At 40.5% G+C, this 27116-nt stretch overlaps 1 protein-coding gene across 2 annotated transcripts; it reads left to right on the top strand.

Annotated features, from left to right (window-relative positions):
• Positions 1-5955: 5955 nt before the first annotated feature.
• On the top strand, positions 5956-26207 carry LOC133546789 (zinc finger protein OZF-like). 2 transcript variants are annotated; one of them, XM_061892614.1, is made up of 2 exons: positions 5956-6470; positions 23544-26207. In XM_061892614.1, exons 1-2 carry the CDS (start codon positions 6296-6298, stop codon positions 25145-25147), a joined length of 1779 nt encoding a protein of 592 aa, XP_061748598.1. In that variant the 5' UTR covers positions 5956-6295; the 3' UTR covers positions 25148-26207. The 2 variants fall into 2 exon arrangements, with proteins under 2 accessions (XP_061748598.1, XP_061748599.1); XM_061892615.1 differs by lacking the exon at positions 5956-6470 and adding an exon at positions 15714-15823.
• The last annotated feature ends 909 nt before the right edge of the window (positions 26208-27116 follow it).

The raw sequence follows: 27116 nt of genomic DNA, 5'->3' as shown, positions 1-27116 counted from the left end.
TCAAAGAACAACGAAATTGGAGCAGATCCCCTAAGGTGCATGTACAATATGGTAATATAAATAGTACAAAAAAAAGGTAGATAGAAATAAGAGATGTATCTATATATGTATATATATCCACACAGATGCATACATGCATGCATATGAATATATATACACACATGCATATAACATTATTGCTTATTACAGTCCGAAAAAATTGAAAGAAATTAAAAACATGACACATGAGGACATGAAGGACATATTGTGCTACTATGGCTCTTGGGTAAAAGCTGATTTTTAGTGAATTTGTACCAGCTTTTAGCACCCTATGGCGTCTGCCCGAGGGTGGCATTATATATATTATATCCATCTATCGATTGATGGATGGATAGATCTATCTCTCTTTCCATTTTCTACCGCTTATTCCCTTTTGGGGTCGCGGGGGGTGGGGCTGGGAGGGGGGGGGGGCTGGTGCCTATCTCAGCTACAATTGGGCGGAAGGCGGCGTACACCCTGGACAAGTCCCCACCTTATCGCAGGACCAACACAGATAGACAGACAACATTCACACTCACACTCACACACACACTAGGGCCAATTTAGTGTTGCCAATCAACCTGTCGCCAGGTGCATGTCTTTGGAGGTGGGAGGGGCCTATCCCCAGGTGCATGTCTTCTGAAGTGGGAGGAAGCCGGAGTACCTGGAGGGAACCCACACATTCACGGGGAGGACATGCAAACTCCACACAGAAAAATCCCGAGCCCGGGATTGAACCCTGACTACTCAGGACTTTCGTATTGTGACACAGACGCACTAACCCCTCTTCCACCGTGCTGCCAGATATAGATGTATAGATATAATATATGTAATGCCAATTGAAATTTAAAGAGGACATGAAAACCTCCTACATTCTAAAATACATTATGAAAACAAATGATCATCAAAAACAAAAATAATATCATAAGTGTAATATTTATTTTGTTTCTTTTTTTCTTTCCTTATGCTACTGTTGTTTCAATACATTGTTAAATATTTGAATATTTTTACGAAAATAAGTTGTATGTCTTTGTTTTGAAAATTTAAAATGGACAGTGTAGATCATTTGGTGAAATGACTGTTTTGTTGTTGTTTGTGGTTACTCATAGGAAGAACTGTGCCGAGCTGCATGAATAAGTTGGCTTTAATTAAGACTTCAGCAGGACAGTAATTGTACATAAGAACTGCATGAGAGGGTGGTAGTAACTGACTCCTCGATGTGCACACCCTGGTGGTGTGTTCGAGAATTACAACATGAAAACAGCTGCAAGAAACAAAATCTGTACAAAAAATGCTGCAAGTCAAAGCCACAGAGTCCGTCCAAGTTTACCACAAACAAGTGCTATGGACAGTCTGTGCATGATGTGACAGTGGATCAACACAGCCAAAGTGAAAATGACACATTCTACGTGGATGGCTTGGAAATAGAAAATTGCATTGACTCTGTAAATCCACAACAAAGAGACCAAGATGAAGGATATGTCACAGTGTGCATAAATGACATGCCAACCAAAATGAAAGTGGATACAGGTGCTAAATGCAATGTAATGTCACTGAAGACTTTCAATAGAGTAAACAGCGGCGTGAAACTCGCCAAACAACACAGAAGCACAAATTTGGTGGCTTACGGAGGAGCCAAAATGGAGACACAAGGTGAAGCTACGCTGACATGCTTTTTAAAGGGACAGCGCCACTTACTGCCATTTTTCACAGTGGATAGAATGTGACATCACTGTTGGGCTTCCGTGCATGCCTGCGTACGGGGCTAGTCGAGTTGAGTCCCGATGTGCACCATGTCACCACAGAGAACACTGGAGAGTTCAGCGCACGGATCCTCACACAATACCAAGATATTTTCAGTGAAGAGCTCGGAGAACTACCAGTTGTTTACACAATGACAGTGGACCCCAATGTGCCGCCAGTTGTTAGGCCGGCCCACCGCATCCCAGTAGCGATGCAAGACTGTGTGAAAGCTGAACTTAAATCCATGGAAAGCATAGACGTTATTACTTCAGTCACCGAACCAACAGCTTGGGTGTCATCCATGGTCGCTGGGCACACGAAAGTCAAATCAGAAATCAGATTGTGCATCAACCCCAAAGATTTAAAGGCCTACTGAAATTAGATTTTCTTATTTAAACGGGGATAGCAGGTCCAATCTATGTGTCATACTTGATCATTTCGCGATACTGCCATATTTTTGCTGAAAGGATTTAGTAGAGAACATCCACGATAAATTTCGCAACTGTCGGTGCTAGGAGAAAAGCTCTGCCTCTACCGGAAGTCGCAGACGATGACGTCACATGTTTGATGGCTCCTCACATCTTCACATTGTTTTTAATGGGAGCCTCCAACAAAAAGTGCTATTCGGACCGAGAAAACGACAATTTCCCCATTCATTTGAGCGAGGATGAAAGATTCGTGTTTGAGGATATTGATAGCGACGGACTAGAAAAAATAATTTAAAAAATTTTTTTTTTAAAAAACGCGATTGCATTGGGACGGATTCCGATATTTTTAGACACATTTACTAGGTTAATTCTGGGAAATCCCTTATCTTTCTATTGTGTTGCTAGTGTGTTAGTGAGTTTAATATTACCTGATAGTCGGAAGGGTGTCTCCACGACTGTCTTGACGCGCAGTGTCTCAGGGGAGTCGACGGCAGCTATGGATGGCACAAGCTCAGCTTTTTTCCGGTAAGAACTATCTTTTTAACCACAATTTTCTCACCGAAACCTGCTGGTTGACATGTGGTCGGGATCCATGTTCTCTTGACCGCGCTCTGATCCATAGTAAAGTTTCAGCTCCAGGAATTTTAAACAAGGAATCACTGTGTGTTTGTGTGGCTAAAGGCTAAAGCTTCCCAACTCCATCTTTCTACTGTGACTTCTCCAATATTAATTGAACAAATTGCAAAAGATTCAGCAACACAATGTCCAAAAAAACTGTATAATTATGCCGTTAAAGCAGACGACTTTTAGCTGTGTGTGTGTGCAGCGCTCATACTTCCTAAAAACCTGTGACGTCTTGCGTACACGTCATCATTACACAACGTTTCGAAGACGAAACTCCCGGGAAATTTAAAATTGCAATTTAGTAAACCAAAAAGGCCATATTGGCATGTGTTGCAATGTTAATATTTCCTCATTGATATATAAACTATCAGACTGCGTGGTGGCTAGTAGTGGCTTTCAGTAGGCCTTTAAATGAAGCACTAAAACGGCCCCACCACCCCATGAGAAGTGTGGAGGAGGTAGCAGCACAAATGTTTTCAGTGCTAGATGCAAAAAATTCATTCTGGCAGATCCGCCTGGACAAGAAGTCCTCAATGAAGACAACATTCAGTACTCCTTTTGGACGTTACAGATTCCTTCGCATTAACTCAGCAAGCGGAGTATTCCAGCGCACAATGGATCAGCTCTTTGCTGGATATCCATGCTCAGTCATTGTCGATGACATCATCATCGGAGGCCGTGATGTGGCGGAGCATGACGCCAACCTAAAAAAGGTGTTTGAACGTGTGAAGGAAATAAACCTCAAACTCAACCCGCAGAAATGCAAATTTCGACTTGACCAAGTATGCTACTTTGGTCATATCTTCACAAGTAAAGGTTTGAAAGTTGACCCCTCCAAAACTGCTGCTATCAGAGACATGCCAGTCCCCACAGATGTCACTTCACTTCACCGTTTCCTGGGAATGGTTAACTATTTTGGCAAGCACATTCCAAACCTCAGTGACATCGCAACGCCACTGAGGAAGCTGACTCACAAAGAGACCGCATGGTGCTGGTTCCAGCAACACCAAGATGCTTTCGACCGCCTGAAAGCATGTCTCTCCTTTCCACCAGTATTGGCCTACTAAGATGTCAAAGAGCCAGTCAGGCTGACCTGTGACGCGTCATGCTTTGGACTAGGAGCTGCCTCATGTAAAATGGAAGGCCAGTAGCCTTTGCATCCCGCACCCTTACAGAAACAGAAAGTCAATACGCTCAAATTGAGAAGGAGCTTCTAGCTCTTGTGTTTGCATGCACCAAGTTCAGAGACTATGTGTATGGCAAGGCCACCACAGTAGAAACTGACGACCAACCGTTGGGGACAATCTTGAAGAAACCAATTCACAATGCCCCGGCCCGTCTTCAGCGGATGCTGCTACGCTTGCAAAGCTATGACATAAGCCTAATCTACAAAAAAGGAAAGCACATGTACTTGGCTGACACTCTTTCAAGAGCCCCTAATGCAACAGACAGTGAGAGCCCATCTGACAGTAGTTCTTTCGACATCATGTCTGTGAGCTACATTTCTACAGCCCGCCTGGAAGAGCTCAAGAAGCACATGGAGGAGGTTGAAGTAATGCAGACTCAGTGTAGTTATCCAGCGTAGATGGCTTGTCAGAAAGACTCAGCTGCAGCCTGCCATTGAAGTTTTCTTCCCCTACAGAGACAAACTCACTGTGGAAGATGGAATTGTCATGAAAGGGCAGAAAGCAGTCATTCCAACGTCACTACAAAAAGAGTACATTAATATTGTACACAAAGGTCACCCAGGCATTGAAGCAACCAAACGCAGAGCAAGAGGTATCATCTTTTGGCCATCAATGTCACGAGACATCACTAAAGAACTACTTTTTTGCACAGTGTGCAGCAGCACAAAACCACATCAGCAAAAAGAACCACTTCATCTCCATCCAGTTCCAGACCTTCCGTGGTCACAGTTGCTACAGACATTTTTGAATGGCGTGGACAACACTACCAGGTGATAGTTGATTCCTATTCTAGATGTTTGAAATTGACCTTCTACAAAACATCACAGCGACAGTTGTAATTTCCAAAATGAAAATAACATTTTTCATTGCACGGCACACCACACACACTGCTATCTGATAATGTAAGACAGTACAAGTGTGAGCAATTCAGGAAATTTGCTGAGGAGCGGGACTTCATCCACACCACCAGTAGCCCAGAGTTTCCCAAGTCGAATGGACTTGCGGAAAGAGCTGTCAGGAGTGCCAAGCAACTGATGGAGAAATCCTACCGGGACAAACCTTTTTTTTTTCTTTTTCTTTTTTTTCTTCTTTGTCATGAAAAAGGGACGTTTTTGTCATGAAAAAGGGAGTTTTTTGTGGTTGGTGCACTAGTTGTAAGTGTATATTGTGTTTTTATGTTGATTTAAAAAAAAAATACAAAAAAAACATTATTATTATTATTTTTTTTTTATAAAAAATTATTCCGCGGCCCGGTGGTTGGGGACCACTGTTCTAATGTACATACTTGTTCTTATGCTATCTGAACTCACTATGTTCTCTGCTGGCTGTACATATCCTACTGTAAGACCTACACTGTTTCAATGTCCACATTTCTCTGTTGATGCAATTGTTGATGACTGAAGTACTGATATCAACCAAAGCTCCTCATCCCACCCCCCGGATTGTAAATAATGTAAATAATTAATTGTATATACTATGATGATTAACCTGTGTGATGACTGTATTATGCTGATAGTATATATTTGTACCATGAATTGATTAACGTGGACCCCGACTTAAACAAGTTGAAAACTTATTGGGGTGTTACCATTTAGTGGTCAATTGTACGGAATATGTACTGTACTGTGCAATCTACTAATAAAAGTATCAATCAATCAATCAATCAAAAATGATATTTCAAATATATAAACCGTATTTTACTTTAAATCATGTATGTATGAGAATAATTAACTAGTACTGTTTTTAATGCACTTATTGTGTTGTCTGTCTAATTGTAATAAATGCAGACGAGGCGTGTTCAACGTTGACTCACACAGCGTGCTCATAACCACATTCTAGCTGTCCGCATGGCGACATACGACACCACTTCACGGGGCTACCGCGCATGCTCGTCACTACTGTTGCATGCTGGGTAGTGTAGTTCTTATACTCCTTAGCCCAAAACATCACAACTATGACTCTTTGGCCCCGCCCCTACGGACGCATGCTTGGAAGACATGCGCTTTGCGGCAAAGTCCTCCTTTTCTCCACACACGCTTCTAAGCCTCGGCACATCTCCTCACATTGCTACTAACTACACTTTATTCATCCTCCGTGTCAGGATAAACTCCACTCGTCTCAGCCAAATTTGGAGATTATTAGGCCTGCTTAGCTTGATAGTTGTTTGAGCGCGCCAATTAGCTTAGCATGCTAGTTAGCTTAGCTTGTTAGCCGCTAACAAAGAGACGCGGATTTGATCAACACATCGCTTAGTTAAGATCAAGTGTGAGTGTAAAGTGTTGTGATTGTGTGAAAATGTGCGAAAGAACGATAGCAAAGTATGAGGAAGAACTTTGTTGTGTGAAAATGTGTGAAAGAACGATAGCAGAGTACAAAGAGGAACTTTCTCGGACAAAAGAAGAGAACGAGAGACTACGTCAACTATTGGAGGCTGTTTTCAAGAAACCTCAAGTTGTGTTACACAGAACAGGTTTGTTTACTTCTTACTCTCACATTTTTACTAACTTTATATTTCATCATGAACATGACGTGTTTGCAGCAGTCGTTTCCATTAGATCAGGGGTGTCCAAACTTTTTCCACAGAGGGCCGAACACGGGAAAAATGTAAGCATGCAGGGGCCATTTTGATATTTTTCATTTTCAAACCATAACAAAATATATGGATTTTTTTTTTATCCTTAGGGCTCCTGGGGAGCATAGAGGGTCTCAGTCACTAAAATGTTAAAAAAAAAAGGTCAAATTATTATTATTTTTTTTTTATTTAATGCTTACAGTAAATCTCTATATCAACTTGAGGTTGATATAAAGTAAAACAAATAAGGTTTTGTGCCTTTTCAGTCAAAGACAACTTGTTTTTTCATCGTAAAACTGAAATATGCAGTATTTAGATAGATAGATAGTACTTTATTGATTCCTTCAGGAGAGTTCCTTTATTTAGCAATTCAAGCCCTCAAAGATCAATAATGCAGGACATCATTGATTTTAATTATTTAATATGTTTGAGTAATCACAGTGAAAAGTTAAATAAAATCCTACTAAATATATTTGAGATCCGAAATTTTCCCCACTCATAAAGTGATTCATTTTTATTAGATTTTTTTTTTTTTACTTTTAACACTTAAATTTAAAGATAAACTTCGGATATATCTGTCAATTTTAAGTTTGAACTATTATTTTGTGTATTTTATGTTCTTTTGTCCAAATTTTGATCTTTTTATATGGCAACCACACAACATATGCAATATTTTTCTACATAAAACATGGAAAAAAATAAAAAATAAAGACACAAGGAAAAAAAAAAACTGCCTGCATGGCAGCTTTGTGTCAACATTGCCACATTTTCTCACTATATTTCACCTCATTCCACTTTTTTTAAATGTGTTTTTGAATTTTTGCAATACTATCAATTTTGCAATTTTTGCAGAATGTGTGGCGGGTGGGTAAACGATTAGCTGCGGGCCGCAAATGGCCCCCGGGCCGCACTTTGGACACCCCTGCATTAGATAATGTCCAAATAGAGGTGATTTGGCACACTTATAATTAAAAAAACTAAAATAATGTTGTTTTTCATCAGATATGTAGTAGTATTGTATACGTCAGTGGTTCTCAAACTTTTTTTGTCATCCCCCACTTTGGACAAGGGGGAGTTTTCAAGCCCCACCTGCCCCCATCGCCACAACAGAACGCTAATGGGGCGGCATAGCTCGGTTGGTAGAGCAGCCGTGCCAGCAACTTGAGGGTTGCAGGTTCGATTCCCGCTTCCGCCATCCTAGTCGCTGCCGTTGTGTCCTTGGGCAAGACACTTTGCCCACCTGCTCCCAGTGCCACCCACACTGGTTTAAATGTAACTTAGATATTGGGTTTCACTATGTGTGTCACTAGAGAAAAGCGCTATATAAATATAATTCACTAATGCCAAGCTTAACATTTTCAAATGTATTGAACATCAAGTAACATTCATGTCAGGGTTTCCCACACATTCATTTATTTGTGGCGGCTCGCCACGAAAGAATTACGGCCGCCACAAATAAAAAAAAAACATTTTCGGCTTTTGACTCGCTTGACCGCTCATAAAAGCAGTGGGACTCTGTCTGTGAATGGAGCTTGTAGTTACATATTATGTAAATATGATATAAATATGTACATAAAGTGTTGTAATTATATTCCAACTCCGCGCTCTTCTTGGTCATTGCCGCCGCAAGAATATAATAATGAAAAAATGTTTTTAAGTGAAATTCCCTCCCGTTCCTCGCGCCCCACCTGTCATGTCTCTATTCCCCACAGGTGGGGCCCGCCCCACACTTTGAGAAACGCTGGTATATGTGGACGGGGGCCCTGCTTTGGTAATAATGTGTACCCCTCTCAGAGATCATATTTAGTTCCACTTCCAACATTCTCATGATGGAAAATAAGATGAGATGGTAAAACGTGAACAGTTGTGGAACCTTTTTACTCGGGGGGTGACGGGATCTCGTTGGAAGCGCGATGTATGAGCAGACGCCGTTTAGGTAAAACAAAAAGGTGTCTGCCAATTTAGTTTACAATGTCATTACGTCAGTAGTTGTCAAACTTTTTTAACCAAGTACCACCTCAGAAAATACTTGGATTTCCAAGTACCACCATCATGAACAGCATTAAAATACAGTAGCATAGTAGGCCTTAATTATTCATTAAAAACAAGGAGGACACATTATTTAACGAGTATATTTAATAATTTTAAATACTGTTGCATTACACACAGTTTGAACAGTAACACTGTGTTTGCATGTAGGAATTGATTGAATGATTGATTGATACTTTTATTAGTAGATTGCACAGTTCGGTACATATTCCGTACAATTGAACACCCGAATAAGTTTTTCAACTTGTTTAAGTCGGGGTCCACGTTAATCAATTCATGTTACAAAATGAATTGATTGGAAAATAAAAGACTGTACTTAAATATTACATAGTGCACACTAGATAGATTCTGGTGCGCACCAGATAGTTTCTAGGATGCAGCTTCCTCAGTTGACCTCTGACCTGGTCCACAAAGATGACTAATGTCTGGTGGAGGAGTAGGGGGTTGCAACCATGGCTGGGGGGGAGAAGACGAGGGGGTGGCTGCGATGAGGAAAGGGCTAAAAAGGCAGTAAAAACTTTTTAAACAAAGTGTTTGCTCGTGACGTTTTCTGAAATTTGTAGGTATATTCTTGCTATCGTTTTCAGAAGGTATAATATTGTGTTTCAGAGATATGCTTTGACATTTTTGCCGATGACATCTATTAAACAAGACAAGGAGCAAAGAAATCAAACACAGACAGGATTCAATTTAGCTCATGAGGAGAAACGTCTTGGCTGCAACTTCGTACAGTTTCCCACCACGCTCTGACGAGGGAGTTCCACGCGTCCTCTTTCCTTTGGGGCTTTTCTGATTACATAGCTGCAGATGTTTCTAAAGGGAGGGGGGTCGTAAATGGCTGTCGCACTCGATCATAAACAGTTAAAAGAAAAGGTGCCTGGTGCTGCGTCAGGTCTGCTCCCTCTCCGCTTTGTAGATCTCGGGTCAAGAAAAGGTCTCCTGTGGCTGTCAATAGATCAAAGAAACCGACACCTCCATGTTGCATCCCATCGCAGACAGTGGAGTTTTACAAGCCTTTTGTTTGATAAGATGAAAGACAGCTTTGGGTGTTCTCGCAGGGGACCTGAATTCAATGGAAAACAAAGTTGTTTTATAACTTATATACAATTATTCTGACAATTTTGTTATTATTGTTGATATTATCTGGAATCGATTATTGGTCGCAGTAAAGTAGCAAATTGGGTAGTTTTTAGCTCTAAATGGGGTATTTCAACAAGTAAACAGTACAGTAGGTACTAGGTTTATACATGTGTAATGCCCATAAGGGTATTCCAGTACAATATGCCGAGATGAGATGTGTAAATATCAAAATATTACTTGAAATCAATTTTTGGCAGCAGTAAAGTGGTTGTTTTGGTATATTTTAGCTTTGTAAAGGGTATTTCTACAAGTATACAGTAGGTAATTGATTTATATATATGTCATGCCCATAAGAGTATTTAGTAAAATATGCAGAGATGAGATGTGTCAGTATCAAAATATTACTTAAAATAAATTTTTGGCAGCAGTAAAGTGGCCATTTGGGTAGATATTTGCTCTAAAAATGGTATTTCAACAAGTAAACGGTACAGTAGGTACTTGATTTTGATACATGTAATGCTCATAAGGGTATTTTAGTAAACTATGCAGAGATGAGATTTGTCAGTATCAAAATATTACTTGAAATCAAATTTTGGCAGCAGCAGAGTGGTTGTTTTGGTATATTTTAGCTTTGTAAAAGGTATTTCTACAAGTATACAGTACAGTAGGTACTTTATTTATATATATATGTAATGTCCATAAGAGTATTCTAGTAAAATATGCAGAGATGAGATGTGTCAATATCAAAATATTACTTAAAATACATTTTTGGCAGCAACAAAGTGGCCATTTGGGCAGATATTTGCTCTAAAAAGGGTATTTCAACAAGTAAACAGTACAGTAGGTACTTGATATTGATATATGTAATGCTCATAAGGGTATTTTAGTAAAATGCGTGTGTGTAAATATGCGATGTGTAAATATCAAAATATTACATCAAATCACTTTTTGATTCAAGATAGTTTATTGTCATATGCACAGTTAAACAGACAGTTTGCCGTACAATGAAAATCTTACTTTGCTAGTCCACCCTTCAACAAGTCACACGGTACTTAGCTAAAAATAAAAAATAAAAATGTATATACAAGGCACAGTAAGTAACATAACATTATTGCACATTCTGATTGACAGTCAACAGTATAAATATGGAGGTGACCTTGGGTCACAGCAGCAGTTGAAGTGTCTTTAGTGATCAACGGTGAAACGTGTCTACAGTGATGGTTCACAGTTAGGGGGTGGTCAAGGTAGCTGTCTTTTGTTCAAAAAGACAAAAGTAAAAACGGGGAGTTGGAGGGAGCTAGCATTCACAAGCCTGATGGCCTGTGGGAAGAAACTGTTTGTCAGTCTGGTAGTCCTGGATTTCAGGCTCCTGTATGGTCTGCCTGATGGTAGGAGGCTGAAGAGACTGTGTACTGTCCTTGATGATGATGTGTGCTCTCCTGGTGGCCCTGGTAGACTACATGTCCTGTAGTGAGGGGAAGGCTGCTCCTGATATGTACTGAGCAGTTTTAATCACTCGCTGGAGTGCCTTCCTGTCCTTAGCAGTGCAGTTTCCATACCAGACCGTGATTGAGCTGGTAAGGACCCTCTCAACCGTACTTCTATAGAAGTTGCTGAGAATTTTGGGTGGCATGCCAAATTTTCTCAGCCTTCTTAGGAAGTACAGTCGCTGCTGGGCTTTCTTTATTGTTTGTTGGGTGTTGTGATCCCAGGTGAGGTCCTCGCTGATGTGGGTCCCGGGGAATTTACAGGTTTTCACCCTGTCCACCTTTGTCCCCCCTATGTACAGAGGTGTGTACTGTGCACTCCTTCTCCATGGGTCAATAATCATCTCCTTGGTCTTGTCTGTGTTCAAGAAGAGATTATTATCCTGACACCAGACCACCAGTTCCGCTACCTCCCTTCTGTACACTGCCTCAGATCCCCCGGTGATCAGTCCGACGACCGTAGTATCATCTGCAAACTTGATGATAGTGGTGTTGTTCTGGGAGCCCACACAGTCGTGTGTGAAGAGGGTGTACAATAGGGGGCTCAGCACGCAGCCTTGGGGGGTCCCAATGCTTAGAACCTTTGTGCCTGATGTCTGGTTGCCGATTCTGATTGACTGGGGCCGGTTTGTGAGAAAGTTCAGGACCCAGTCACATAGAGTTGGTGTCAGACCAACAGTGAGGAGTTTAGCACTGAGTTTTTGTGGGATGACCGTGTTAAAAGTAGAGCTGTAGTCGATGAATAATAGCCTGGCATAGGTGTCCTTGCCCTCTACGTGGGTGAGGGTGGTGTGGATGACAGGGTTGACTGCATCCTCAGTGGACCGGTTCTGCCGGTAGACAAACTGTAGAGCAGGGGTCACCAACTCGGTGACCGCGGGCACCGGTCGCCTGTAAGGACCAGATAAGTCGCCCGCTGGCCTTTTCGAAAAATAGCTCAAATAGCAGCACTTACCAGTGAGCCGCCTCTATTTTCTAAATTTTATTTATTTACTAGCAAGCTGGTCTCGCTTTGGTTGACCTTTTTAATTCTAAGAGAGACAAAACTCAAATAGAATTTAAAAAATCCAAGAAAATATTTTAAAGACTTGGTCTTCACTTGTTTAAATACATTCATTTTTATTTTTTATTTGCTTCCTATAACTTTCAGAAAGACAATTCTAGAGAAAATATACAACCTTAAAATTGATTTTAGGATTTTTAAACACATTCACCTTTTTACCTTTTAAATTCCTTCCTCTTCTTTCCTGACAATTTAAATAAATGTTCAAGTATTTTTTTTTTTATTGTAAATAATTTTTATTGTCTGTATTGTATTGTGTTGTAAATATTCATGTTCGAAATAAACTAAAGAAAGAAAGAAAGAAAATAGGAATAATAAATACATTTTAATTTAATTCTTCATTTTAGCTTCTGTTTTTTCGACGAAGAATATTTGTGAAATATTTCTTCAAACTTATGATTAAAATTCAAAAAAATGATTCTGGCAAATCTAGAAAATCTGTGGAATCAATTTTAGATCTTATTTCAAATTCTTTTGAATTTCTTTTAAAATGTTTGATCTAGAAAATCTAGAAGAAATAACGATTTGTCTTAGTTAGATATATAGCTTGGTCCAATTTGTTATATATTCTAACAAAGTGCAGATTGAATTTTAACCTATTCAAAACATGTCATCAAAACTCTAAAATTAATATTAATCAGGAAAAATGACTAATGATGTTACATAAATAATTTTTTTAATTTTTTCAAAAAGATTCAAATTAGCTAGTTTTTCTCTTCCTTTTTTTTGTTTGAATTTTGAATTTTAAAGAGTCGAAATTGAAGATAAACAATGTTTCAAAATTTAATTTTCATTTTTTTCGTGTTTTCTCTTCTTTTAAACCGTTCAATTAAGTGTTTTTTCATCATTTATTCTCTACAAAAAAACCTTCCGTAAAAGGAAAAAAAAGTTAGGACGGAATAACTGACAGAAATACCCATTTATACATATATATATATATATATATATATATATATATATATATATATATATATACATACATAGATTTATCTATTAAAGGTTAATTGAGCAAATTGTCTATTTGTGGCAATTTATTTAAGTGTGTATCAAACTGGTAGCCCTTGGCATTAATCAGTACCCAAGAAGTAGCTCTTGGTTTCAAAAAGGTTGGTGACCCCTGCTGTAGAGGGTCCAGTGTGTCTGGGATGGTCTTCTTGATGTGTGACATGACTATCCTCTGGAAGCACTTCATCACTATTGGGGTGAGTGCAACAGACAGGTCACAGTGTTTTTCTTTGGCAGGGGCACGATGGTGGTGGTCTTGAAGCAGGTGGGCACAACAGCTTGTGTTAGTGACAAGTTGTATATGTCAGCAAGTACGTCAGCCAGCTCTGATGAACACACCCTGAGGGCCTGGCCAGGGATGTTGTCTGGGCCGACTGCCTTCCGTGGGTTTGTTTTCTTCAGAACTGTACGTACCTCTGCTGTTGTCACAGTGAGCGGTGGGTCCTGCGTGGGCTCCGTGGTCAGAACCCCTCTCTGTTAGTTGGTGTTGAGGACCTCGAAGCGGGCGTAGAACTCATTCAGCTCATCTGGCAGTGAGCGTTGGCAGTTTGTGACCCCCCTGCTCCCCTGCTTGTAGTCTGTGATGTGTTGCAGGCCTTGCCACATGCGCCGGGAATCTGTGTTGAAGTGGAATCCCTCCAGCTTTTGTCTGCATTGTCCCTTGGCCTCGCTGATGGATTTACACAGGTCATATCTGGCCTTATTCTAGTCCTCAGCGTTGCCTGAGACAAATGCAGTGGAGCGGGCATGTAGCTTGGACCGAACATTAATCCAGGGTTTTTGGTTTGGGTATATCTTGTATTGTTTTTGGGGAACAATGTTTTCCACACACGTACTGATGTAGCCAGTTACACCGGAAGCATGTTCCTCTATGTCAGGGGTCGGGAACCTTTTTGGCTGAGAGAGCCATTTAAGCCAAATATTTTAAAATGTATTTCCGTGAGAGCCATATAATATTTTTTAACACTGAATACAACAAAATGTCTGCATTATTAAGTAAGATCAACATTTATAGAGTATAATATGTCACAAACTCGCATGGCAGCAGTAGTAGTGGCACCAAGATGCAGGAACCAGGAGAGCGAAGAACAGGTAAGATGAGGAACGCGCAAGACAAGCAGAAATAGAAACATGCTGATTGGCAGCAGGTGTGTACCGGCGGCCAACCAACAGCAGGTAAGGGGAAAAAACACAGCGCTCAGCGGTACAAACAGGAAATGGAAACAAAATAAGAGCACTGATGGAAAGTAAATACAAAACAAAGAAGCACGAACAGAAATGAAGTGACAGATCTTCACACAATAAGTCTCTTATTCTTTTTTAATAAAAGTTTCATTCGGAAGCTCACCGATGATGAATAAAATGCTTCTTACCATTAATGCGACTTCTTGAACAGGTGCGGTAGAAAACAGATGAATGGATTAAAATGTATGAAGTGAAGTGAAGAGAATTATATTTATTTAGCGCTTTTCTCTAGTGACTCAAAGCGCTTTACATAGTGAAACTCATTATCTAAGTTACATTTAAACCAGTGTGGGCGGGCACTGCGAGCAGGTGGGTAAAGTGTCTTGCCCAAGGACACAATGACAGTGACTAGGATGGCGGAAGCGGGGATCAAACCTGCAACCCTCAAGTTGCTGGCACAGCCACTGTATCAACCGAGCCATGCCGCCCCTAATACTGATTTTAAAAGATTCACAGCACAAGACAGAGAAAAAAGACAAGTAAAATCGTTAAACGTTGACAATCCCTTATATTCCTTAGAACTGACCCATATATTCAAATGCAAATGACAGGTATGATTATTTTGTTGATTTTAAATTCTTAAAATCTGCCTGGAATATTTGTCTTCTATTCTGTTTACAATCATACGGAGCCCCTAAAGGGAGATGGATGTTTTGCGAGATCTTGCAATACTTTGGTATGAGAATGTTTTATATTTTGAACGTTATTTTTAACACTGTGATTACCAGCGGAATTATTCATTACTTATCATGTTAAGCAATGTCAGCTAAGATTTATCTAAGAGCCAGATGCAGTCATCAAAATAGCCACATCTGGCTCTAGAGCCATAGGTTCCCTACCCCTGCTCTAAATACACAGTACCATCATCCCTCTGAGCAGCAGTTTTGAACATGTCCCAGTCTGTACTCCCAAAGCAGTCCTGAAGCACAAGTTCAGTGTCTTCATTCCAGACTTGAACAGTTTTACTCACTGGGGGGGGGGGCTTGCTTGAGACGCTGTCTGTACGCTGGATATAGAAAAGCTGAGATGTGATCAGATAGTCCAAAGTGTGGTCTGGGTACAGCCTTGTAGGCTCCCCTCACGTTGCAGTACACCTGGTCCAGAGTGTTTATCTCCCTCGTAGTAAAGTTCACATATTGATGGTATTTTGGGAGGACACTCTTTAGGTGGTTAAAATCCCCAGCTACCGTGAACGCAGCATCAGGGTGTGGGGTCTCTTGTTTACTGATGACGTCATGCAGCAGCTTCAGCGCTGTAGTGGAGTCCGCCCGTGGCGGGATGTAAACAGACAGTATAAACACTGCACTGAACTCCCTTGGCAGGTAAAAAGGTCTGCATTTCACCATCAACAACTCAATGTTGTCCGAGCAGTGTCTTTCAACCACCTGTACGTCCGAGCACCAGCTGTTACTCACGTAAACACAGACCCCGTCGCCTCTCGCCTTTCTTGAAGCCTTTGTCCGGTCTCCACGGTAAACTGAGTGTGTTGTTAGCTGGATAGCAGAGTCTGGGATGCTGTCCGAAAGCCAGGTTTCCGATTCCTGGTTCTCAGCTCATCCAGCTTGTTGTCGAGTGAGCGCACGTTAGCTAGCAGCAGGCTAGGCAGTGGTGGTTGTGTAGCTCTAGCCCAATGGTTCCCAAACTTTTGCAGGCTGGCGCCCCCTTGGCTCCCCAGTGAATTCCTAGCGCCCACCCCCACAGACACATATGGAAACAAACACCTCTTTCTTGATATTTGGTATGCTGCAATTTGAAAAGAGAAAAGTTAAACACAAATGTGTATTTCACAAATAAAACCCAATTTAGTAAACCAGTTTATTTTTTAGCAGTTTTAACTGTTTCAGCAACATAGAATGGTAAATAAACATTCCACCAGTAACCTTCATTGTCTCACACTTAATATTAATGGGATGGATGTGCTTGGTGCAGGGACATAAGCTTCTCAACATCAGGCTGGAACTCACTAAGAAGAAGTCGTAGATCCCCGCGGTCAGTCATTTTCAGTCGGTTTCTTTGCTTGGAAAGAAGCAAGGCGACTGCACTGAAACCCCGTTCTACTAAATATGATGTTGGGAAGGCAATAAAGTACATCTTGACCTTGTTCCACAGCACTTGATAGCAGTCAGAGATTTTTTTTTTGTAACCAAAAATCTTGATATGACTTTTTGAACTTTGGCCTTAGCTCAATGTCATTTTGAATTGAAATCAGTTGTTCCTCTGCCACTCCAGTTTCTTCACCGTCGACATTTAGGAATGGATTGATCACCCAGTCTGGTATTTCAAGCAATAAAATGTCCTCAAATCTCTCAGACATGTCTCTGTGCAGTTCATCCAGGTGTGTACAATACACACAATATATTGGTAACAATATATATCAGTGAATGCACCACCCTAACCAGCTCAACACAACACAACACGGCGCGTTCTGGCGAGTCCCCAATTTCATGTTGACTTGAACTCAAGATGATGTTGACCGCCAGAATGCGGTTTTTATTATAAGATAAAATTCTGAACATTACAAGCTTGAAATTACAAACCTGAGCTTTTGCTTTTGTAGTCTATGCTGTCGGATCTGACTGGGCCAGAGCGGCGTGTGGTAACCGGACCCTGATGCGTCGTCCACTGACTCGTCCTGCTGCACGTGTTGTGTACAAATCGTCAAACCAACGTTCGAACTTCTGACTTCGACTTCGGACTGCCGCCCCCTTCTTCCTCACCGCCCCCCCAGATCTTTCCACCGCCCACTTTGGGAACCACTGCTCTAGCCTTTAGCCTAGCATGTAGCCCCGCCGTCTTGTTGTGGTTGTTTTGTGGTTAGCTGGCTCTCGTCGTAGCAGAAAGTTGAAGTCCGTCAGACTAGAAGTGAGCTCGTGGTGAGGTTTTCCGATGTCCAGAAGTGCATCTCTGTTATATCTCACAGTTACGTGCAAAAACTTTGCATTTAGGATGCAAATTAGTACTACAAACCCCGTTTCCATATGAGTTGGGAAATTGTGTTAGATGTAAATATAAACGGAATACAATGATTTGCAAATCCTTTTCAACCCATATTCAGTTGAATATGCTACAAAGACAACATATTTGATGTTCAAACTGATAAACTTTTTTTTTTTTTTGCAAATAATCATTACCTTTAGAATTTGATGCCAGCAACACATGACAAAGAAGTTGGGAAAGGTGGCAATGAATACGGATTAAGTAGAGGAATGCTCATCAAACACTTATTTGGAACATCCCACAGGTGTGCAGGCTAATTGGGAACAGGTGGGTGCCATGATTGGGTATAAAAGCAGCTTCCGTGAAATGTTAAGTAATTCACAAACAAGGATTGGTAGAGTGTCATCATTTTGTAAGCAAATTGTCGAACAGTTTTAGAACAACATTTCTCAACAAGCTATTGCAGGGAATTTAGGGTTTTACCATCTACGGTCCGTATAATCATCAAAGGGTTCAGAGAATCTGGGGAAATCACTGCACATAAGCGATGATATTACGGACATTTGATCCCTTAGGCCAGGGGTCGGGAACCTTTTTAGCTGAGAGAGCCATACAAGCCAAATATTTTAAAAAGTATTTCCATAAGAGCCATATAATATTTTTTTTAAGACTGAATACTGAATATTCTATCTTATTTCAATTATTGTGCAGAAATATTGGGAAATACATATCATAGCAACATAATGCCTTTATTTCACAGAAACGAGCAATTTGTATAATTTTTAAAGTACGATATAGCGACCACACAAAACCACTTCATTAGGTCACAATTACTAAAACTAAAAGACATTGTAGAATTGAATAGTCTATTAATGCTGTTCAAAGCGAGAAATACAATTCTTCCAAAGGACGTACAAAAGTTGTGTGTCCACATCTGAAGATGAGAACCACAGAAGGCCGTATGACTTTAAACATCCAAGAGTGCCAACAAATTTGAAACAAATGTGCTTGTCTGTTGTTGCTGTGAAAGCATGATATTCTCTAAACAAAGACTTAAAAAGCTGTGAGAATACCTTTGTTTTTAAAAAGAGTTACAAAAAGAGAAAACTGGAATTATATCAAACTGAATTTTGATTTGATTGGACGTGTCATTGTGAAAATACTTAAAGGAAAATTGAAAAGTATGTTGGAGTTCGGGTGTTGTTGGAGGGAACAGTTATAAAGTCATCGAAAATAATTTGTGTTAAAAAGGGGGCAGATAAATATAAGACTATTATTCTTCCATCTGCTCCTTTCTGATCATGGAAATGTATAAGAAACAAAAAAAACAATGAAAGTGTCAATTGTACGTGGCTTGTATATATGCATTTTAATGAAAGGAATAACAATAAATGATGATGATGCATTCATTTTTTGGTAAGTCCAACATTTTTTGAGTATAATAAGTCTCTTATTCTTTTTAATAACATTGTTATTCTGAAGCTAACCAGCAATAAATAAAATACTTCTTACCATTAATGCGACTTCTTGAACAGGTGCGGTAGAAACCGGATGGATGGATTAAAATGCATGAAAATCTTTTATATTTTGAACGTTATTTTTGACACTATGATTACCGGCAGAATTATTCATTACTTACCGTGTTTAGCAATGTCAGCTAAGATTTATCTGAGAGCCAGGTGCAGTCATCAAAAGAGCCACATCTGGCTCTAGAGCCATAGGTTCCCTACCCCTGCCTTAGGCGGTACTGCATCAAAAACTGACATCAGTGTGTAAAGGATATCACCACAGGGGCTCAGGAACACTTCATAAAACCACAGTCAGTAACTACAGTTGGTCGCTACATCTGTAAGTGCAAGTTAAAACTCTACTATGCAAAGCCAAACCCATTTACCAACAACACCCTGAAACACCACCGGCTTGGCTGGGCCCGAGCTCATCTAAGATGGACTGATGCAAAGTGGAAAAGTGTTCTGTGGTCTGACGAGTCATCATTTCAAATTATATTTGGAAACTGTGGATGTGGTGTACTCCGGAACAAAAAGGAAAATAACCATCCGGATTGTTATAGGCGCAAAGTTGAAAAGCCAGCATGTGTGATGGTATGGGGGTGTATTAGTGCCCAATGCATGGGTAACTTACACATGTGTGATGGTATGGGGGTGTATTAGTGCCCAAGGCATGGGTAACTTACACATCTGTGATGGTATGGGGGTGTATTAGTGCCCAAGGCATGGGTAACTTACACATGTGTGATGGTATGGGGGTGTATTAGTGCCCAAGGCATGGGTAACTTACACATGTGTGATGGTATGGGGGTGTATTAGTGCCCAAGGCATGGGTAACTTACACATGTGTGATGGTATGGGGGTGTATTAGTGCCCAAGGCATGGGTAACTTACACATGTGTGATGGTATGGGGGTGTATTAGTGCCCAAGGCATGGGTAACTTACACATGTGTGATGGTATGGGGGTGTATTAGTGCCCAAGGCATGGGTAACTTACACATCTGTGATGGTATGGGGGTGTATTAGTGCCCAAGGCATGGGTAACTTACACATGTGTGATGGTATGGGGGTGAATTAGTGCCCAATGCATGGGTAACTTACACATCTGTGATGGTATGGGGGTGTATTAGTGCCCAAGGCATGGGTAACTTACACATGTGTGATGGTATGGGGGTGTATTAGTGCCCAAGACATGGGTAACTTACACATGTGTGATGGTATGGGGGTGTATTAGTGCCCAAGGCATGGGTAACTTACACATCTGTGATGGTATGGGGGTGTATTAGTGCCCAAGGCATGGGTAACTTACACATGTGTGATGGTATGGGGGTGTATTAGTGCCCAAGACATGGGTAACTTACACATGTGTGATGGTATGGGGGTGTATTAGTGCCCAAGGCATGGGTAACTTACACATTTGTGATGGTATGGGGGTGTATTAGTGCCCAAGGCATGGGTAACTTACACATGTGTGATGGTATGGGGGTGTATTAGTGCCCAAGGCATGGGTAACTTACACATTTGTGATGGTATGGGGGTGTATTAGTGCCCAAGGCATGGGTAACTTACACATGTGTGATGGTATGGGGGTGTATTAGTGCCCAAGGCATGGGTAACTTACACATGTGTGATGGTATGGGGGTGTATTAGTGCCCAAGGCATGGGTAACTTACACATGTGTGATGGTATGGGGGTGTATTAGTGCCCAATGCATGGGTAACTTACACATGTGTGATGGTATGGGGGTGTATTAGTGCCCAAGGCATGGGTAACTTACACATCTGTGAAGGCACCATTAATGCTGAATGGTCCATACAGGTTTTGGAGCATCATATGTTGTCATCCAAGCAACGTTATCATAGATGCCCCTGCTTATTTCAGCCAAACAATGCCAAGCCACGTGTTACAACAGCGTGGCTTTGTAGTGAAATAGTGCATGTACTAGACTGGCCTGCCTGCAGTCCAGACATGTCTCCCATGGAAAATGTGTGGCGCATTATGAAGTGTAAAATACGACAACAAGACCCCGGACTGGGCTTCACGGTGGCAGAAGGGTTAGTGTGTCTGCCTCACAATACGGAGGTCCTGTAGTCTTGGGTTTGCATGTTCTCCCCGTGAATGCGTGGGTTCCCTCCGGGTACTCCGGCTTCCTCCCACTTCCAAAGACATGCACCTGGGGATAGGTTGATTGGCAACACTAAATGGTCCCTAGTGTGTGAATGTGAGCGTGAATGTTGTCTGTCTATCTGTGTTGGCCCTGTGATGAGATGGAGACTTGTCCGGGGTGTACCCCGCCTTCCGCCCGATTGTGGCTGAGATGGATGCCAGCGACCCCAAAAGGGAATAAGCGTTGGAAAATGGATGGATGGAAGACACCGGACTGTTGAAGGTCTGAAGCTCTACATAAAACTAGAATGGGAAAGAATTCCACTTTCAAAGCTTCAACAATTAGTTTCCTCAGTTCCCAAACGTTTATTGAGTGTTGTTAAAAGAAAAGGTGATGTAACACAGTGGTGAACATGCCCTTTCCCAACTACTTAGGCACGCGTTGCAGCCATTAAATTGTAATTATTATTTGCAACAAAAAAAAAAGTTTATGAGTTTGAACATCAAATATTTTGTCTTTGTAGTGCATTCAACTGAAAATGGGTTGAAAAGGATTTGCAAATCATTGTATTCCGTTTATATTTACATCTCACACAATTTCCCAACTCATATGGAAACGGGGTTTGCATAATAAATAAAAAACGTAAATGTTGTCAGGAGGACGACGCAAAGACGTCAGTCACGGGCAGCGCCATCTTGAAAAAAAGTCATTGTTGATATAATATGCCTTATTTTTTTGTGAAGTTCAGTGATTATTGACTAGATTATTACTTTGGGAAGGTGAGAGAAGAAGAGTTGTGGTCTTGTGAGAATTGTCTGCATTCACACACAATTCCTTGAACAATTGCCTCATCTACTCATTATTATTATTATTAAATGTATCTTACCATATTGCTGAAAGTTTTAACTTCCCCTTGGGGATTAATAAAGTACCGTATTTCCTTTAATTGCCGCCGGGGCGCTAATTAATGTAAAACCTCTTCTCACTCCGGCGCTTACCAAAGGCATGCGGTGTATTTAGGCCTGCGCTTAAAAAATTGAGTGTGATGTAAGGATACATCATGAAAAGCACATTTAATAAAAAAAAGTTATTATGGTCTTACCTTTACTTATAAATGATGTCTATGCGCAGCTCCTTCTGATCAAAAGCATCGATAACTTGTTTATAGAAGTCCTCCTTATCTTTCTTCAGTTTTAAAAGTCTCTCTGTCTTGATGGAGATCTTCCATTATTACCTCCTGCTTCGATTGAAAGTCCAGTTTAGAAAACTGTTTTATTTTAGATATGTAATCCTCCATGTTAAAAGTGCAAGCGAGAGGAAAAAATAAACTCTTGCTGCTTGTTGTCACTTCTTCTGCAGCCGAGTAGTCGCAAGAAGGATCACTAGCGCCCTCTACCACCAGGAGGCGGGAGTCATTTAATGACTCATATTTGACACACGCCGCTACGGTATATTAATAAAACATAGCTGCTTACTGTTCTTTTTAGCATATTCAATAGCTTGGACCTTAAATCCTGCTGAATAGCTCTTAATCTTCTTCCCTTTATGCGATTTCAAATTATTGAAATCAGCCTCCTCCATTTTGAAAATGATGACAGGTGAAGTGTCACTCGTGACGTGACGAGTTTGACCCGGCGGGAATTGTAGGCATATGCTAATTATTTGGCGAAACGAGTTTGACTCGGCGTTAATCATGAGCCGGCGGTAATGCTAAGCACGCGCTAATTAGTTTGCGAAACGTTTTTGACCCGGCAGTAATTCTAGGCAGGTGCATACTATATACCCGGCGGCAATTCAAGGAAATACGGCATGTCTGATACTGATTCTGATTGAATGTGTGGACTGCAAGAATGATGCCTTCTCAGTTCTCACTCTAACGCAATTTGAGTGTCTAGAAATGCACTAAATTAATATAATCCATTATTACTAATATTAATAAGGTAAACAAGTTATCTTTTGAAGGTGTAGTCAGTAATCTGATTACTTCTTCCCAGTTTAACTGTGGTGACACTATCTAAATGAAAGTAAAACAGATGTCATCTTTCTTGGCCAACATGTTGACTGTGCTCATGCTTCTTTTATAACAGACATGTCTCCAAAGATGAATGTGAAAATGACTAATTATAGTCCACCAGCAGGGGGAGCTCATCACTAGTACTACTGTGTGGAAGCTGGCATGTGGTACATTATTTCCTGTGTGTGTATGACTTATTCAGAGGGAGAACAGCACACTTTCATGTATGGCGTCTACCATTAAGGATTGCAGGAATGACTTTTAGACTGTTTTTATATGAATAAGATGGATTGGATGTTGGCCTGGGAAGGCATTCCCCTGAAGGTCTTCTTCATGTGTCAGCTGGAAGTACCCTGACTGCTGTGAGGGGAAACTGATGAGATTGTGAAATCATTTCTTGGTGTAGGACAATGTCTCATGTGACTGAGCAAAGCTGGACTTTTCTGAAGAATGTTTGTTTTCTCCTGTCCCGCAGACCTCAATAAAGAACATCTTCCTCATGAGCAGGAAGAAGAGCCACAGCCCCACCACATTAAAGAGGAAAAAGAGGTACCACATTCCCAACACATTAAAGAGGGAGGAGAGGAGCCACAGCCCCCCCACAATAAAGCGAAACATGAGATGCCACGGACCCATAATGTTAAACTGACCCTTCACAATAAAAGGCAAGCGGAGGACCCACTGATCTTACACATCAAAAAGGAAGAGGAGGATCCACTGACCCCTCACTTTAAGGAGCAAGAGAACCTGCTGACCCCTCACATTAAAAAGGACGAGGAGGACCCACTGACCTCCTGCTTTAAAGAGGAAGAGGAGGACCAAGAGCCGCCGCACATTAAAGAGGAAGAGGAGGAAGAGGGCATCAGTCAGCCTAAATGGTTGGAGGAGTTCCCAGTGACTGGTGTCCCTGTGAAGAGTGAAGATGATGAGGTGAAAGGTGAAAGTGAGGAGAGGGGAGGGGGGGAGCCTCCAAGCAGCAGCTCAACACAACACATGACAACAGAAGCTGATGGAGACCACTGTGGAGGATCACAAGCAGACAAGCTCTTAGCTCCACTATCAGATAGTGAGGACACAACGTCACACTCTCCTGACACTGATGATGAAGACTCTAAAGATGATAAGACATGTCACACTGACAACACACACTTCGCATGTTCTCACTGTCACAAAACCTTTAAATACCATTGTGATCTGAAAAGACACATGAGAACACACACTGGAGAAAAAACTTTTATTTGTTCAACCTGTGGTAAAGGTTTTACACAAAGTCAACATTTGAAAAGACACATGAGAACACACACTGGTGAAAACCCTTTTTCCCGTTCAACATGTGGTAAAAGTTTTACACGAAGTCAGAGTTTTAAAGAACACATGAGTACACACACTGGTGAAAAACCTTTTTCCTGTTCAACCTGTGGTAAAGGTTTTGCACACAGTAACAAATTGAAAAGACACATGAGTACACACACTGGTGAAAACCCTTTTTCCTGTTCAACCTGTGGTAAAGATTTTACACAAAGTCAGAGTTTGAAAAGACACATGAGAATACACACTGGTGAAAAACCTTTTTCCTGTTCAACCTGTGGTAAAGGTTTTGCACACAGTAACCAATTGAAAAGACACATGAGAACACACACTGGTGAAAACCCTTTTTCCTGTTCAACCTGTGGTAAAGGTTTTACAGAAAGTCAGAGTTTGAAAGTACACATGAGAACACACACTGGTGAAAAACCTTTTTCCTGTTCAACCTGTGGTAAAGGTTTTAGACACAGTCAGAGTTTGAAAGTACACATGAGAACACACACTGGTGAAAAACCTTTCTCCTGTTCAATCTGTGGTAAATGCTTTGCACAAAGTCAACATTTGAAAAGACACAACAGATCACATAGTGGTGAAAAATCACATTCCTGTTCAATCTGCAACAGAAGCTTTAGTGAGCGATCGACCCTTGTAGCACACATGAGAAAACACCCAGGAGAGAAAGTGTTGAGTTGCAGTGTGTGTGGTGAAAGATTGTCTTCTAAGTACCAGTGTAAGAAACACAAGTGTGCTGGTGAGAACAGCAGCAGCAAATGAAACTGCAGGATTTGAAATAAACTGTCCAGACTTTCAGTTTGACTTTCTAACAACATCAGCACATATAACATGTGTGACATTGTTGTTTGTCTAACAATCTGGTTAATATGCTTCTGCATTTATAGATTTGATAATATGAAATATTGAAGTGTGACATATTTGTATTTGTAATTGTTAATAACCCCATAGATTAGCACCTTTATATGATATACATATGTACTGGTTCACATCTGAAACAACTTCTGGACCACTTCAGGAAGCATATTATTATTTACTTTATACATCATTTAAACAGTTGTCTTTTATACAATTTTAAAATGTGTGACTTTATGAATCATTTGTTGGGTCTCTATAATCCATGTTATTAATAATCTTTATTACTCTCTTTTGTAATAAGATGATTGTGTTGTGATTATTTTATATGTATGTCCCCAGACCTTTATGCTATATAAAACGGAGAGAAAATGGCTGAATTGTCTGAGGAAAGATTTTTTTTTTTTTCTACAAACTGACTCTCGTGGAGAAAACAAAAATTCCCATTATTGGGTTTCGAACATTTTTAATATATGTATTCTTTTTAAACATCCCCAAAACTGTATCAGTATCAATCAAAGTTCAGAGTGTCAGTAAAAAGCCAATATTGTACATCATCCCACAGATATTTACTTTGCATTCTGTTGGAGCCAAATTTCTTTATTTGTTTATTTAGTTTTTATTTAGTTTTCTGTAATTGATTGCTGGCCTCAGTTGATGCTGAATTTACTTTTCGGCAGATTGCTCCGCCCACTTCCTCTTGAGAACCAGGAGATGTTGACAGGGATGGGACCGTTGCTATGGTGCGGTTGCTATGGTAACGTCATTTAATTGGGTTCAGGTGGGAACACTGGAGGGGCGACTGCATGGAGGACACAAACTGTTTACAAGCTTGCTGTGTGTGGTCAGGTCTCACTGCTGTGACAATGTTGCATCCAAGTCAAGGTCAGCATACTTTATGTTCTACAGCCTACATGTCATTTCAGTTTGATAGCCAAAAATAAACAGATTGTCATATCCAAACATATTTCCACAGTACTGGACATTGAATCATTTGCACGCTACTACAACTCAACCTGTACTACTATCATAAGTCAACTTAACTACTACCATAACTCAACCTGTACTACTATCATAAGTCAACTTAACTACTACCATAACTCAACCTGTACTACTATCATAAGTCAACTTAACTACTACCATAACTCAACCTGTACTACTATCATAAGTCAACTTAACTACTACCATAACTCAACCTGTACTACTATCATAAGTCAACTTAACTACTACCATAACTCAACCTGTACTACTATCATAAGTCAACTTAACTACTACCATAACTCAACCTGTACTACTATCATAAGTCAACTTAACACCTACCATAACTCAACCTGTACTACTATCATAAGTCAACTTTACTACCATAACTCAACCTTGTACTACTATCATAAGTCAACTTAACACCTACCATAACTCAACCTGTACTACTATCATAAGTCAACTTAACTACTACCATAACTCAACCTGTACTACTATCATAAGTCAACTTAACTACGACCATAACTCAACCTGTACTACTATCATAAGTCAACTTAACTACGACCATAACTCAACCTGTACTACTATCATAAGTCAACTTAACTACTACCATAACTCAACCTGTACTACTATCATAAGTCAACTTAACTACTACCATAACTCAACCTGTACTACTATCATAAGTCAACTTAACTACTACCATAACTCAACCTGTACTACTATCATAAGTCAACTTAACTACGACCATAACTCAACCTGTTACTACTATCATAAGTCAACTTAACTACTACCATAACTCAACCTGTACTACTATCATAAGTCAACTTAACTACTACCATAACTCAACCTGTACTACTATCATAAGTCAACTAACTACTACCACAACTCAACTTGTACT

The sequence above is a fragment of the Nerophis ophidion genome, unplaced genomic scaffold (genome assembly GCF_033978795.1).
Source record: "Nerophis ophidion isolate RoL-2023_Sa unplaced genomic scaffold, RoL_Noph_v1.0 HiC_scaffold_43, whole genome shotgun sequence".
Lineage (NCBI taxonomy): Eukaryota > Metazoa > Chordata > Actinopteri > Syngnathiformes > Syngnathidae > Nerophis > Nerophis ophidion.
The sequence above is the reverse complement of the archived record's forward strand: the minus strand, read 5'-3'. Positions and strand labels throughout refer to the sequence as shown.

What these genes read in the sequence shown, in the direction of transcription:
- LOC133546789 (XM_061892614.1), top strand. Translation starts at nt 6,296, where the DNA reads ATGTGCGAAAGAACGATAGCAAAGTATGAGGAAGAACTTTGTTGTGTG. An exon ending in AGTTGTGTTACACAGAACAG is followed by an intron (nt 6,471 to 23,543) that starts GTTTGTTTACTT and finishes CCTGTCCCGCAG; the next exon opens with ACCTCAATAAAGAACATCTT.